Source organism: Coturnix japonica, chromosome 19 (genome assembly GCF_001577835.2).
Source record: "Coturnix japonica isolate 7356 chromosome 19, Coturnix japonica 2.1, whole genome shotgun sequence".
Lineage (NCBI taxonomy): Eukaryota > Metazoa > Chordata > Aves > Galliformes > Phasianidae > Coturnix > Coturnix japonica.
Genome location: NC_029534.1, coordinates 4,915,324 through 4,931,354, shown reverse-complemented (window position 1 = coordinate 4,931,354; position 16,031 = coordinate 4,915,324). Strand labels below are relative to the sequence as shown.

At 49.5% G+C, this 16,031-nt stretch overlaps 1 protein-coding gene across 2 annotated transcripts in view; it reads left to right on the top strand.

Moving 5' to 3' along the window:
- Window positions 1-463: 463 nt before the first annotated feature.
- The window catches only part of SSH2 (slingshot protein phosphatase 2), a 68,713-nt gene continuing 53,145 nt past the window's right edge, over window positions 464-16,031 (top strand). The window contains exon 1 of one of the 2 annotated variants that reach the window (XM_015880842.2): window positions 464-831. In XM_015880842.2, the coding sequence (XP_015736328.1) occupies window positions 769-831 (63 nt within the window). In that variant the 5' untranslated portion in view covers window positions 464-768. The remainder of the gene's footprint in view (window positions 832-16,031) is intronic. The other variant, XM_015880841.1, reaches the window with a different exon arrangement.

Genomic DNA, 16,031 nt, shown 5'->3' with positions numbered 1-16,031 from the left:
GGGTTAGGGTTAGGGTTAGGGGTTAGGGTTAGGGTTATAGGGTTATAGGGTTATAGGGTTATAGGGTTATAGGGTTAGGGTTAGGGGTTAGGGTTAGGGGTTAAGGTTAGGGTTAGGGTTAGGGTTAGGGGTTAAGGTTAGGGTTAGGGTTAGGGTTAGGGGTTAAGGTTAGGGTTAGGGTTGGGGTTAAGGTTAGGGTTAGGGTTAGGGCAGGGTTAGGGTAGGGTTAGGGTAGGGTTAGGGTAGGGTTAGGGTTAGGGTTAGGGTTAGGGATTGGGGTTAGGGTTAGGTTTAGGGTTAGGGTTAGGGTAGGGTTAGGTTAGGGTTAGGGTTAGGGGTTGGCGTTAGGGTTAGGGTTAGGGTTAGGGGTTGGGGTTAGGGTTAGGGTAGGGTTAGGGAAGCACATTTTAATGCTTCAGATGCCAAATATACTCATCAGAGGAGCTTTTTCAGGACACAGCCGCACACACAACAACTCCAAGCACGGATGGATCACTCTCCTTAATTCCCACCGGCACCTCAAGGGTTAACCGCCCCCCAGAGGCGGCTCCGCGCTGACAGCTCGCGCATGCGCACTGCCGCCTCATTGTGCCCGGCCGGCCCGGCCCCGAAGCGCCTCATTCGGCGACCGGCCGTCGGCGCGTGTGGAGCTGCTGCCCCCTGCGGCCCGCGCCGCGGCACCTCCGCTCCCCTTCCCCTCCTCCTCCTCCTCCTCCTCCTCCCCACCCGCCATGGAGTGAGTTCCCGCCGCCCGGCCGCCGCTCCTCGATGGCTCTAGTGACGGTGCAGCGCTCTCCTACCCCCAGCGCCACCTCCAGCCCCTGCGCCTCGGTGAGTCCGCCCGCCCCGCGCTGCGCTGAGGGGACAGCGGCCGTTGTGTGTGTGTGTGTGTGTGGGGGGGGGTTCGGAGCGAGGCACCGCGCATGCGCCGGGCGGATCGAGCGCCCCTCACACCGAACCGAGGCCGGGCCGGGCAGAGAACCGGGCTGAGAGACGGGCTGAACCGGGCCTGGCGGGGCTGAACCGGGCACAGCCGGGCCGGCAGCTCGGCAGGCAGCTCTGCAGGCCGCGGGGAACCGTGGGGTTAATGGGAGAGGGATTCCCTGCCCCACCCGCCGCCCCACAGCCGGCTGCATCGTGCCTTGGTGCGGTGGGAGCGGGCTCCATCTGACAGCAGCGCCGGGTACCGGCCCCTCCTACGGAACACACGCTGCTGTTAGTGTGGTTTTCCTTCCCTTCCTCGTAGCTGTGGGCCGGGTTGATATCTCCATTGCTCCGGGTTGATATCCCATTGGCTCCGGGTTTGATATCTCCATTGCTCCGGGTTGATATTCCATTGCTCCGGGTTGATATCCATTGCTCGGGTTGATATCCCCATTGCTCCGGGTTGATATCCCATTGCTCCGGGTTTGGATTCCCCATTGCTCCGGGTTGATATCTCCATTGCTCCGGGTTGATATCTCCATTGCTCCCATGGTGGGGTTGGGGGCAGCGCTGTGTTGCCCCATCAGCTTTGGTTTCTTTATCCCACTCCCATGTCTCCCATAAGATACGTTTATTTAGCAGCGCCGTTTAATTTCCACTCTTGTTTCTTTGCTATCAATATTAATGCATCGTGTTGCTTCTTCTGACTCCCTTACCTCCCCAGTCTTCCTTTTCCCGTGAGTTCCTTGCATTTCAGATACCTCATTGCATTGATAGGGCTCTTGGCATCCTCCTTGCTTCCACTTGGATGTGCGGTCCCTTCCTTTGTTAAATATTTGATATAGATGAGCAATGAGCTTCATTCTGTAACGTTTTCCCAGCTGGAACAGCCAGGCTCTTTCCTAACCCGGTTGCCACGTGTGCTTCTTTGGATTGGGATCACTCAATGTGATAAGGACACATTTGTGTTCTTTATTTGATCCCCACATCAGTGTCTGAGCTCTGCGTAGTTCTCAGACACATAAACTGCTCCTTCAGGGTCTGACCCATCCATAACATGCAGCTCTCAGGGTCATTTATGCTCTTCCCTCCATCTCTCAGCTGCAATCTGTCCCACTGCTTTGTGACTCTTTTATGCCCATATGAACAGAAGTGTGGGGTTGTTCTCCTAATCTGGTTTTCCTTTCCCTAATCTCTTCTTCTTTCTCAGGCAGTTTGGAGATGATGCTCCTCCTTAACTGCTGCCCAGTGCACTTTTCAACTTCTTCATTTCCTATGGCAGCTTCCTCCCCATGTTGACCTGCCCTTTTAGCCCCACTCAGTAGCTGGAGTTGGTTGGTTCTTCATTCTTCTGTCAGCGCTTTGTTCAACTTCTGTGTCCCCTCCTTCCATCTCTGTGTTATTTCTTCTTGATTGAAGCTTCCAGTATCACTTCATATGGTCCCTCTGAGGCTGCCAAGGCCTGCTGAGGATGGCGGTCAATGGTGAGTCCACCTGAAGGCTGTGCTCCTCCAAGCCTGCCTTTCTCATGGATGGTTGTCATAGGATGGTTGTCATAATGGGGCCTTGGATCTTTCAGCATTGCATGAAACCCTTTCAACCAGTCTGTTGTAATCTGTGATAGCTTCTATATGGGCTGATAACTTCATCTCAGAGTTTCCTTTTTGGATGGGAGTTCATCTTGCTCAGTGTAAGGCTCTGTCTCCCTGCCTGACCCCCTGCTGTATCTGAAGGGAGATTGTCTGATAACTGCTGGAACTTTACTGGTCAAATTATGGGTAAGAAAAGAGAAAATAAGCTTACAGCATATGGCTGGGCATGGCTCAGTTCTCAGGTTACTGAGAGTTCTGAGGACAGAAATGGATTCTTTTTAAATTGCTTGATTATTTTATTTTCCCCTTTAGAGATGAGATTCTCAGACAAGGAGAAAGGGTGAAACTGATGCCCTTAAACTGATTTCTTGCATTAAGCATGCCCTATAAACAGTTATAATTGGCTTTTATGGATTCAGGGGAATAGCTGATCTGAATCGCTCTGAAATTGGATGGCTTTTATTTATAGGCCTTTATCCTGTTCTCATTGCCAATAGAGCATCTCATGAGCTTTCATTTCAGGCTGCCAATGGAGGGCAGGGCTGCAGGAAAGTGCAGGTGGAAAGAGATGGAGAGGGGCTGCTTGGGCCTTTGTGCTGCAGAGTCAGACTTGTCTTTCTCCTGTGTGTGCAGTGGGTGTTTGCTCCCTTTAGGAGAAGAAGGATGTGTGTCCATGTGAAGAAAGGGCCCTCAATAGCAGGATATGGTGGTCGGCACAGTGGTCTCATAAGCAAAAGCTGTGGGATATAACAGCTTGCACACAGCTGCTGCTCAGGTTTGCAGTCAGAGCTTTGCTGGAGTGAGGTGAAGAAACCTGTCCCATTGGAGTGGGAAAGAAGTATGTTTTCTTTGTTTAAATGAAAACCAGCATTTTAAAAAGGAATAAGCTGCTTTGCTTGGGCTGCATTGTTGTTCAAGACAGCTGTTAAACTGGCCTGTAAACAAATACTTTAGTTAATTGAGCTGCTTGTATCTCTAAAGGATGAACTCTGTTCTTGTGAGTTCTGCTTTCTGACAGACCTGGGCTGTCTCCATTGCTCACTCCATAGTGCACAGCAGCCACGTAGCCGTGCCCAGGCTGCATGTGGGCAGTGTGGTGCAGCAGAGAGGAGCTGCTCGAAGCTCCGTGCCTCCAATTGCTGTAAGAGCTGCTGTCTGAGGCCCTGCAGGTTGTGGGGTCCCTCATCCACCAGGCCAGCATCACTTCTGTGCCATCCTGCTGATGCCAACTGAAGAAAACAGCTCTTGTAGACTTCTGGTAATGATCCATGTTGGGATATAATACATCAAAACTTGTCCTTCTTAATTATTTTTATGCTATTCTATGCTATTCCATATTATTCTATGGAACAAAAGTTGGGATTCCTTTTCAGTGCTGGTGTTCCTCAGCCTAACGCTTATCTGCTCTGAAGGGAAGAAGCTGGGCAGGCAATCTGGCCCTTGCTGTTCTTGCAGCTCGCTGGTCTTCCCTACCCTCAGGGACACAATATGCTGTATTGGAAGGGAGAGGCTGACCCAGGAGGAGGAGATGTGCTCTATATATTGTTCTAAAACGCACTGTTTAAGTAAAAAAATCCAACCAAAAAGTGTGAAGCCAATGAAGACACCAACCATTTGACTTCCCCTCCTTCATCCCAGGGGAGCAGCCTGCAGGAAGCACAGCCCTGCAGGTGTCTGAGGGTCTCTGTCGTGTTTTGCTGCCGAAGCACGCAGGAAATATTTTGCTGCTTATTTATGCTTCAGCTAAATATAACACTTCTCCACCTCTGGTGCTGCAATTACTGTTAAGCAACGTGGTAATTGGGAGCTCTCTCAGGCATTGACAAGTCTTCCTCTGACACAGAATGTCCTGTTGAAATTAGTGAAGATCTTGGTAGCTTCTGCTTGTATAAGGTTATGGAGGAGACCACAGCCTGGCCAGGAGAGCAGTACTTCCCTATGGAACATGTAGTAGGCCTGGCAGTGCCTTGTTTGAAGATGCTCCCATCTCTTACTTGTTTTTCACCAACTGATGCTTTTTAGTTTTCCTAATGAAAACATACCGACTTGGAGGACATACAGAATCTAAAATAGCTCTTTCTTTCCTCCTTCTTACTAGTTTACTATGAGGTTTCTTTGCAGAGCTGGCAGCTGCTGTGCCTTCCTCCTCGTGGCTGTTTCCTGGAGCATTGCTTTGCAGGTTGTCAGCTTTGGAGTGTTGTTGCCATGACCAGTGAAGTGCAGCCCAAAGCAGCAGTGCCAGCAGGTGACTGAGGATTTCCACGTGAAATAAAATCCACAGAGATCTATAGCTTCAACTCCTGTGTCTTGGGAAATATCCCGAGACAGAAAATAGCCTTTGGGCAGCTCAGCTCCGTGTGGCTGCTCCCTGCTCACAGCCCGCAGCTCAAGGCTTCATCCGCAGTCACAACAAACCACGTCCTCCCAGCTCCAGGTGTGACTGGGCCCTGCTGAGGTAGGGCAGCTCAGTGCAGAGCAGTGCTGGGAGCTCTCGCTGTCCTTGTGAGGCTGTTGTGGGCAGCAGGCTTCAGAAATGCTCCTGTGTTTCCAGAGCTCAACTGACTCAAAGCTTGATGTCTGACCCTGCACATCCCTTTAGCAATAGGTGCACAGTGAGCTGCTCTTCTCTGACTGCTGCTTGCTGTATGGAAGCTGGCCTGGCAGCATGAAGGTAACACTCTTGTCAGTTGCCTGCTTCAAGTCCCCGAGCTGTTCAATTCAGCCTGGGAACTTAACAAAAGCCTCACTTCTGTTGCACTGGTTGGTTTGCATATCCTTTAAATTTATTGGTTAACAAGAATAACACACGTGTCATTGATGAAAAGGGATCTCGGAAGCAAAGGAAGAAACAGGTATATATTACAAGTAGTTGGGGATTTGGACAAGAAGAGTTTCTAACTCATCATCTGGAAGCTGTTCCTCTGGAGGGTTCTGCTTTGAAGGGATCAAAAACGATGAAGGCTCAAACCACATTTACATTTCTGAGTTGGGTTGTACAAACCCATTAGGTCCCAGAACCACCTACAAAATGCCTTATTGCAGCAGCGTAACACTGCAGTGTCTGTGGCTTGTGACTTTTACCATTTGGGCAGGCTCTGTGTGTGTCAATAGCTTTGTGCCCAAGTGGAGTTGCTCTGTCTTATCAGCGTTGCTCACTGCAGGCTGAAGGCGCAGTGTTGCTGTAGGATGAGTCACGTCGTCGTTAAGCAGCTTGTTGCTTCCATGGTGAGACGCACCCTTGTTGTGCATGCCAGCAATCATGAAACTCCTGGCAAATACCCTGTGACGTGAACTCCTTATGGCCTTGGTAAATGAAATGCCTGTGGCACTTACTGAGATGTGTTCTGCTTGTGCCTGCTCGCTGCTGTTGGGTGCACTGCTCCTCCTCCTCCTAAGGAACTCCTCAGCAGAGACTTACAGCATCAGTGCAGGCCATTTCAGGGTGAAACAAGTGGGGTAATCAAGGCTGCAGCTCAACTATTCGAATGTCTTTGGCTGTTTCAACACAAGAAGTTTAATCTGTCCTGTTTTATCACAGATCATCCTGTCCTTGTGCTGAGCTCAGGAGGTGGTTTGGATGCCTGATCTTTCACTGCCCTGAGGGCAGCACATTGAGTTCCTCTCTGGGAAGTGAGTGTGGGATTTGTGATCCAGGCTTCTTGCTGCACAGCTCACCTCCAGCCCACAGCCCAGTGAGGTGAGCCAAGAGCCACCCTGAGGTGAGAGGAAATAGGGGCTGAAGGGCAGAAGACCCCAACCTAACTCCTCCATGCTGTGGGTCCATCAGGTCACACATTGTCTCTCCTCAGTAGGCTCTAACACGCTTGCAGCAGCAGTTGGTGTATGATGCTGTCTCATTAGGAGACAATCTGCAGGCTGCTTCTGTTGGTTCTCTGTAAGTGGCTTTGTGTTGTTCCAGTGGGATGCCCAGCAGGAGGGCAGGACAGGCTCCAAGCACAAGTTTACCTTCTCAAGTGTAAGAATCAAGCAGGTGAGAGTAGCAGCAGGAGGCTTTTGTTGGGGGTCAGTGCTTTCACTGAGCTCTCAAGGCCTCCTTAGCAAAAATGCAAAAGCTGCTGAGCTGGGCACCTTTATCTTCAACTTTTAACTGCGTTCCATATCTGAGAAATGGGTTCTTAATGTGGAAAGCTGGTCCTCTTACAAGGGAATGCAGTTGTCCAATTACTCTGGCTGGCTGCTGCCGTGTCCCTTCTGTTCTGATGTATAGAACTATCACATCTAGCACTAATGTGAGAACTTCTAAGACTCGTTCAGCTGGCTTGGTTTACCTTCAGTGTCTAACATCTGAGAAATGTGAATATTAGATTCCTTAAGAATAAAAAGAGAACAAAAAGGACTCCAGGCTTTTCATCTTTCTGCCTTTTAGTGTGATGATGAGGGGGAGGGTTTAGGGCATGTGCTGTGCATGTGTGAAGTGCTGTGCTCTCTGAAGGAGCTTTGGAGGTAGCCTGAGTCTTCTTCCTGATGCAGGACCAGCCCTTTCATGTTTCTGGAATAGGGATGGAGTCTATTTCTTGTTTGTCCTTTCTAATCCTTTTTTTGCTGATAGTTTTCCTTTCTGCAGTCCTTCTGGATGGTAGGAAATAACTGAAGGGCTCAGATCTGGGCCCGCTCTTCAGTGATGCTTCGGATTTAAACACAGTGCTTCAAATAATGCTATTAAACAGCAACCCAGGACAGCAAGAATATTGCAGCTAGTTAAAGAGTGAGCCCTGAAATGGCAGAGATCTCTTTTAAAGTTGCAGCATGGCTGACAAAGACTTAATTCACTTCCCAAAGAAGCATTTTTTCTTATGTAACATCCAGTGAGTTTTGCTGGTGGGAGTTTCCTCTGCTTTTGTTTTCAGCTGAGTTGTGCTTAGGTGGGGTAGCCAGCTTAGGCCTTCAAAAAGAGAAGTGAAACAGATCACCCTGTTCTGTGCTGCTTTTAGGCATTTCTCCCTTCTTGTTGATATTTTGGTTGGTCCCATAACAATTAAAAGACATCGAAGCCTGACCTTCAGCTTTTAAATGAATCCCAAGGCATTTGGTTCACCCATGGTATGGGTTGGGTCTGGTACTGCTGCTCAGTACAGCTGGACATGGAAATCCATGTTGATGTTATGTCTGGCTGCTTGTCAGCTGCTGCTGCTGCCTGCTGGCTGGGGAGGCTCCCAGTCGGTCTCTCCTGTGCACCTGAATCTTCTATGGAAGGTCTGGGGGCCGAACAGTGAGCACAGCATATTTTCAATATGCCTTCCCTAAAGCTGGGCTTCATTGTAGAAGCTGTCGGGCAAGGGAGGTTTATCAGCTAACACTTAAAGTATGGCTGGGATAATTTGCGTTCGTCATGTGCTCTGCAGATCCCCACTCTCAGCGTGTGCTGTGAGCTGTGCCCGTGTCCTGCAGCCCACACTCCTGCTCTTTGAAGTGGCATTTTTCTCTTACACATACACCAGCGACTGCTGCAGTCTGCAGGGAGCTCTGTGTAACTGAGAGGTGTTTGTGTTTGGAGATGCTGAGACGGTTATTTCAGGATAGCTTCTGTCTGGCTCTCCTACAAGGAAGGAAGTATGGTTTGATGTTCCCTTGAGGAGAGGGGAAAGCTTGGTGTCTGGTTAGAATTTGGGCTGAATTGGGCTTGACACTCAAGTCAGCTTGAGGAAGTGCTCATGTCTTGGTTTTTAAATTTGAGATGCGCCTCATTTAAATATAATAAAACAAGCTGAGATTTCATTAAGTTTAAACTTACAAGTTTGGTTTTAGGAGAGAATGTCTCGAGCCAAGGAGTGTTGGTGTGAAGAGAGCCCGAGGGGAGGAGCAGCCTGTTGTCAGAGCCTGGTGCTGTCGCTGTGCAGCAAGCAGTACATCCTGGACGTATTTGACTCTTCTTGAATTCTGCTTTGATGTCAGTGCTGCTTTGCATGCACTGTGGGAAAGGCTGAAAAGCCCCAAAGCTCTCAATGCACATCAGCAGTGGGTGAGCAGAGAAGGCCTTTCTCCAGGGGAGGGGACACAAAGGGGTCTTGCAGCTGAGTTCTGACGGCAGCCTGCTTTGCCAGCGTGCAGCCCTGTGCTCTGAGCACAGCTCAATCCCAGCAGCTCAGTGATGGAGCATCACTGTTCAACCCTCCTCACTGCCTCGGCCTTTGGCACTGCCCCTATCACAGCATCAGGGGGGGAAGCTGCTCCCGAGAATCTTGGACACACGATGGTGGCTCTGACTGCAATAGAATAATCGTATTTTAAAGGGTTCTCTAAAGCTTTATAAATATTAATTTTGTTCTTTTGCTTCCTAATAAAGGGGTTTGATTCATGAAATCGCTATTTATTTATTAACCTGACAAACTAATAGCAAGCTCTCTTCTTTCAGTGCGTGCATGTGCCATATCACAATTCTACTTGTCACCATACATAAGAACTTCATTCATCTGCTTTAAAATGTCATTGATAACAACCTGGCAGTGGCCCAGCTCAGAGCAAGCTAACTACAAAAGGCTGCATTGTAAACCTTTCTGAGAGTACATGCTACATTAAGTCTAAAATTAAAGTACAGCCTGGTCCAGGCTGCATCTAGCTGCCAAATGGCTTCAAACCTCTGAAGAAATGGGGCTCTGTTATGGAGGAGCTGTGCCTGAAAATGGGGTGGTTTGGAATTAAGGCTGCGTTCTGCTCACTTAAACCTTCAAGCACTGCCCATGGGTGCTGGCTGTGTCCATGCAGCCCTGGTTAACCCAGCTGGTCTCACTGAGCCAAGTGGGGCAGAGCAGGAAGCTTTAAGGCATCCTCATGTAAGGTCTCCTGGGAGCAGTGTGAGCAGGCTGTAAGTTATTAGCATCGTGCTCATCCTGTGCTCTGGGGATGGAAGAAGCTCAGGCAGCGCATTGAGGGGCTCTGAAGGGTGTATGGTCTGATAGCTGGCGTGGGGACTGCAGGAGCCTTCAGGAAAGGAAAGAGGAGGATGTGATTTCATGCTTCTTCACTTCTGTGGTTTCTTTTGTTTTGTCTCTTTCTTGAGTATAGCCTATGGACAGCGCCATGGGTTAGGGAGCGCTGCATCTTCAGAGGCTTTTCCTATATAGCCTCCCACTGAAGTCAATGGGCGTGGAGGTAAGCGGTGCTTTCTGACAACACTCTCACCACCCACTCTGCACCCTGGTGCACACAGCACTTGGATTTGAGCGTTGTTTTTCCCTGTAAAAGTCGCATGCAGTTGCACAATGAAGACACTGCATATTTGTGTCGTGCAGATCTGTTTGTAGCTGTTGGAAGAGTGCAAGCAGTGAGTTATCGGTGCGGGAGACTTCACCAGTACTGCATGAGCACTTGCCACTGCTGTCAGACATTGCCATCTCTGTGTTATGGCCGATTAAAGTACAGCTTCACTGTTGATCTGTGAGTTGAGTGGCCCTCAATGTAGGGCCGAATATCACTGAGTGAAGTGTTTGTGCTCCCGATGCTCAGCACCTCTTGCTCTGCTGTGATTTATTTGTTGTACCAGTTCTGAGTTTGTTACTCTGCCAATGAATAATCACTTTATCACGAGCCACTCGGAGTCAGTGAGAGTTTCCTGTTTCCTCATCTTTCTGTTGATTTCCTTTCTGTTGAAACACAACTTTCTCCATTGAAATAAGAACGTCGCTGCGCTCTTCATCTTCCATCCAGTGGCCCAGAGGGAAGGGGAACCTCTGCAATGTTCCCACAGGGACGTTGACATCTGGGTCTGGTGACTGAATTGTTGGGATAAAACACAAATTCATTAATTGATGCTGCTGAAATGCACTGACTTTTCTGTGCTCCTAATAGGAGGCTTTAAAATATCCAGCTGCAGGCTGATCCTCTCCAAGCATGTGACGCTGACATCAGTCCTAGAAGTGAGGCGTTGAACTGCCTCCAAAAATGAGCTCATTGGGTGATATTCAATGCACTGATTTAGCATGGAATTAGCTAATTTGATTACATGATCACCTGCACTCACTGTCTGAACGATGGGAACTCATTTCAGTGCAAGCTGCTGTCATTGAAGTGTTAGCATTGTAACCCCGAGGTGCTCTCAGTAGGATGCCCTGCTGTGTGGTGGGAGCTGGGCTGGCAGAGCCCATCCCTATGGACACTAACATGCCATAAGACTTGCCAAGTTCCTTGACTTCTCTCTCTCCCAGGAGATTATAGAGAAATAAGGGTTTGGGAATTGACTATTAAGCAGGCCTTCTGAAAACACTTGTAAGACTTAATTTTTTTATGACACTTGTCTTGTTTAAATGGCCGGATAAAAATGCAGCTATGTCCTTTTGCTGGAGCCTGTGTAGTGGTTCAGCTGAAATCTGCCCTGCCATGCAGCCTACAGCAACCAGTCATCACCAGAAGCAAATTAAACCCAGGCACGACCGTCCTGGAGGCAAGTTGTGTGTGCTGAGCTTCCTCACCTCCTCCAGCTCCAGGTCAGCAGTAATTGCAGACTTCCTCTCACGACCTGCACAGGGTGTTCGGGCAGCACGTGGGAATGACAGTGACCCTGGATCCACCTATCCATTGTTTGGAGACTTCAACGCGTTAAGCATTTACCTGTAGTCATAATAGCAGTAGGTCTTAATTGCTGGTGTCTGAGCATATCAATGCATACCTGACTTATGTTTATTTTTCTAAGCATGGGAATTAGATAACCAGTATGTCAGCAGAAGGGTTCCTTCGAATTTGACCCAAAACAATGTCATTTTTTCTCCCCCCTCGCCCCACGGTATTTTCTGCTTGTTATTGCATGTTACAGGACTGCTTGCTCTGGAGATCCCTGCTGAATGGAAGCCTTTATTGAGCTGCTATGACATTGCTCTTCTCTTTCAAGAAATACTGCTGCTAGGACAGAGGAAGACTCTGTATCTCACAGGGCTCTGACAGTGTTGCCTGCACTGTGGTCTGTAACCAGCTTAGGAATTGAGCTGGAAAAAACACTGATGTTTTGCATAGGAATTTAAAATGAGGAGAAGCTCTTAGAGAAGTGCAGAGCAGGGGACGGAGCTCAGTTTGAAGAGCAAGCGGTAGCAAGTGAGATAGGAAGAGTGCTGCTCCTGTAAGGGTGGGTGAGTGATGCTGCAAAGCAGCCGTGGGGCTGCGTGGTGCTGGCCCTGAGCTCTGACACCCGGGATGACGGGATCCCTTCCTGCTGCCTGATTACAGGAAGCTGGCCTGTTTCCAGAGTGAGTTCCTGAACATCCTCAGTGGGGAGGAGGTTTGGGATGACAGAACGCTTATTCACACCCAGCATGGCAGCTCCAGCAGCAACTCCTTGCAGTGGCTGAACGGCTGCTGCCTGTTTCCGTCACCTCCCAGAGGTGTGTGCCTCAGAAGCGAGGCCTGTCAGCCCCTGAGCGCTACGTGCAGCACTGTGTTCTGCAGCACCATGTCAGCAGCATCCTTCTGATGTTGTCTCTGTAAAGTGATGAAATGAATGTAAGCAGAACTCACGCTGTACACACGTCCCATGGTTGTTCACAATGTACACGGGGGGTGGATGTGCAGAGCTGAGCTGTACCCTGTGCTGCCCAAGGGCAGGCGGGGAGCCCAGCCTGCCTGCAGCCCAGAGAGCCCTGCCAGTGCCTGCAGGAGGGGGTGGGGAGGGAAGCAGATGCTCCTCGGAAGTTCATACCATGGTTAATAATGTAATTCACAGATGGTGGTGGAGGCCTTGAAGAGGCTTTCATGCAGTACTTACGCTCTGTAATAGACAGATCATCGCATAAGGGCTCGTAAATAGAGATGACTTAATCCCAAGGATGAGTCTGCAGCGATCTGTTTGATAGTGGCCCTGTGGCTCACTGTAACCTTCTTATACAACCCAAAGCCTTCAGCATCCCTGAATGTGGAGCACTGCCCCCAAACTGGGCCGATCTCTGATAAAAGTGTTGAGATAAGGTGCTAATACAGATCTGAGATCTCAGATGGAAATGGTTCTTATGAAATAGAAAACAAATCCCTTTGTCCTGTACAGAAATCAATACAGGCGGTGCAGGTGTGGAAATTGCTTTACATGGTGCCTTCCTCCTGAGAAGCAATTCTGCCTTTGTTTTCCTTATATGGTTGGCATTGGAACCGGTGTGTTTTCTTCTGAGTAGCCGTCAGTGCATCTCAATGGATAAGGAAAGGACCATGCATTGCGTGTCCTCTTGGCTTTGCTTATTTATGTACTTGTTAAGGTCACTCCATGCTACATAGCAGATGAACAAGCTGCCTTTCCAGGAATCAGGAAAAATGGAGCAAAAAAACCCCAATGCAAACATTTGTGGCTGATTGTGGAGGTCTTCAGTGAGCGCTGGCTGTAAGCTGTGTAACTGCAGGTCTGTATGAGGGGTTTCCAAGCTGATAGGTTTGCATTAAAAAGCAAAAGTTTCAGGTAACACCAGGGCTGATCTTGTTGTGCCTGTGCAGCTCCCCACTTCCAAGGGATTGCCATAATAATAGCTTTGATTTTTAATTTCTCCAAGTTGAAATGATTTAGTCAATTGGCTCCTTGTGATGCTTGTCATGTGATGGTTCATGAGCCCTGAAGAATGAGCTCCTGTGACTGCAGCCATGTGTTTGTCTGGACCGGCGCAGGCTGTGCTGTGTTCCTGCTGTGTTTGGAGCTGGGGAACCAGGCTGGGCTGGGGGTTCCTTAACATTTCCAAGCAGCAAAAAATGCTGTTAATGAAGTTACGTCCAGCTTCCAGCCCTGCTGCTGTGTGGATCCCTGCTGTTGGTACGTGTGTGTGCTGCTGTGCTGCATTGCCTTCACCCTTGGATTCATCCAGTGGTTTTTTTGTGGCACCTTTTTTCCTCCACACTGCCCCTCGTTTTCAGCTCTCCCTTTAGTACTTGTTGCTTCAGGATTTTGCTTTGCTGTTCATGCTTGCATTAAAAAGCCCCAGAGGTTCAAACCCTCTGCTCACATTGCGTAGCCCCAGCAGTATTTCCACTTGGCTCAGGAGATGTGGATGTGTCAGCTGAGGGATCCCTTCTCATTTGGCTGGTCAGCCAACATCTCCTCAAGCGCATTAGGAGGATCTACAGCTTAAGTTCATCGGAGAGCTGACCTGTTCTGGTTTTAATGAGATTTATTATACATGTACCTTTTGGATTTGACCGCTTTTGGCCTTCAAAACAGCCTGTACAAATCTGCTAGTAAAAGCAGCACTGGTGGGAAACTGCCTCCTCATTCTGAACCTGCCCTCCTTCAAGATTCTGGATTCCTTTCCAATTAGAATACCATCCCTTGTGCTGCTGGCACACAGCGTGGCTGCACGGCTTCGCCAAGGGCTGGCATTGATGCTTCCTTCTGAGCTCCTGCACAGCTCCCTCCTAGGAAACCCCAGTGATGGAACGCTGATACTGCAGCTCATGTGGATGGAGGAAAGGTGGACGTCACAGCTGATAGATGGGTGATGGTGTACAACTCCTGCAGGCACAGCTACAGCCCCATCTGTGTCCAGGGCAGAGCCGGGGCAGGGCTGTCCTCACATACACACGTGGGCAGCGTGTGTTATTTGATCCAGACTTACATGTGTGGTACAGATGTGGTTGTGAGCACGAGATGAGAAGTTACGGTTGCTGTGCACGTATGTTGACCCGCAGGATATCAACACCCACACGTTTTTAAGTGTTAGTTATTTATTTGAAGAAACAATGCGTGTGGTTGTTTTGGAGGGAAGGGCAAAGGGGGGGGGGGGTGTTGTGTTGTGGCTTTATTTAGATTGAGCTTTTTGCATCTGGTAGTTGTGCATTGGATGGCTCTGCTCGGCCAGAACTGCCCTATAGCCTTTGGTGGGGACCATGGATGGGCATGAGGGGATTCCACTCATCCCATCAGGACTTGGAGGGCTGGGAAGCAAAGTGTGGTTTGTTGGGCCGTGTGCTCTGGGTGTTTGTGTGCACAGCCCTGCAGTCTGTTGAGGTGAATGCATTGCTGGGTGTAACGCCTTTGTTTTGTTTTTGTGTTGGTTTTTTTTTTTTTAATATATAAATGTACCTATTAATGGAAGCAGAGTGCAGAATGTAATCCTAAAATAGCTCCCCTGTGAATGCAGAAACATTCCACTTCTGACTAATCAGCCATTCAAGAACGAGCATTTAAAGTGGGCACCAGAGAGCAGAGGCTTTCCATATCTGCGGTAAGGAACACACGGGACTCAGCCTTCCCCCCCCCATCCCATACCTGCTATCTCCAGGAGCACCCCACTCACTGCCTGCCCGTCCTGCTGCTTCACGCTGAAGGATGATGCTGATAAACAGCCTTCAAAACCAGACTGATGCTTCTCTTGCTTGTGAATGAACCAGAGCACAAAGAGTGTATGTTCTGAGCCCTGGCTGCAGTTCACGGCCTGGAGAGTTTGCTGAGCCGGGCAGCCCATGGGCTGTGTGCTTCTAAGGGGCTGTTTCCTTCTGCCACCCCAAGTCCAGCAGTGCCCTACAGCTGTCTTATTTAGAGATGACCTCAAAGGCAAGTTCTGCTCTCCTCCCAAAGCGGGATTTTCACAAGGGCTTACGTTGGTTTAAGATTGCATTACCCTAGCACAGCATAAACCTGTTTGCAGTGATCTTAAGGCAGAAAGCAGCTCGGGGATTTGGATTGATTCCTGCTAACTTCACCAATCCCTAAGGAGCAGCGTTTGCCCCCACCTACCTGCTCCTAATTTGGGCTGATGAGATGTGTGCTGTGCTGTGTTGCATGGCAGGACAGCCTTTGGGAAGAGCCCCGAGCACACCCTGCTCCTCAGGTGGCCGCTCAGTCAGGGCCAAAGGGAAGGGAAAGTTTTAACTGGATTAACCTCAAGAAGAGTGTGTGGGGATTGAGGGATTAAGGAGCCCAAGGCAGCCAGCGGTCACTGCCTTCCAACCTGTGGTCAGAGAGCAGCCAGTCTCTGGGCTGGGATACAGACATCCAACCTGCAGCATACCTGGGAGGGATTAAAGGTGGTGGTGTTAGGAGCACAGTGTGCATGTAGGGCATTTTTCTGAATGCTGGTTGGAAACTGTTCGTAGCTGATACCTTATAAGAAGAACCTGAGAGCACTGAGTGCTTAGGAGGCACCTTAAACCTGGCTCCCAGAAGATGTGTAGGTGCTCAAGCTCTAAGAACATCTTTCAGTTGGCTTCAGCCCTTCCAGCCTCCTGCCCTCCTCTCACATCCCCAACCCTTATCCCAAAGCATTCCTCTCATCCCATGTATTTTTCCACCGATGCTGTGGTGCATCCCCTGGGGGGGAGATCCCAGTAGTCTGCAGGGTTGGTGGGAGATGAAGGGGGGGATCAGCACACCCTGTTACTGGGGAGAGCACATGGCTGCTCTGCTGAGGGGACAACAGATGGCACAAAGGAGCTGGGATTACACAGCTGAGTGCTGCAGGGCCACAAATCTAATGGATCTGGTGAACTGCAGAAGTCAGGCGAACCCAGCCTTGTGCCAGAGCTGATGTCCTTCCTCTGCCTTCAGCATGGCGCTTCTGCTCAAGGCTGTTCTGGGCAGCACGGAGGGCAGTGGTGGCT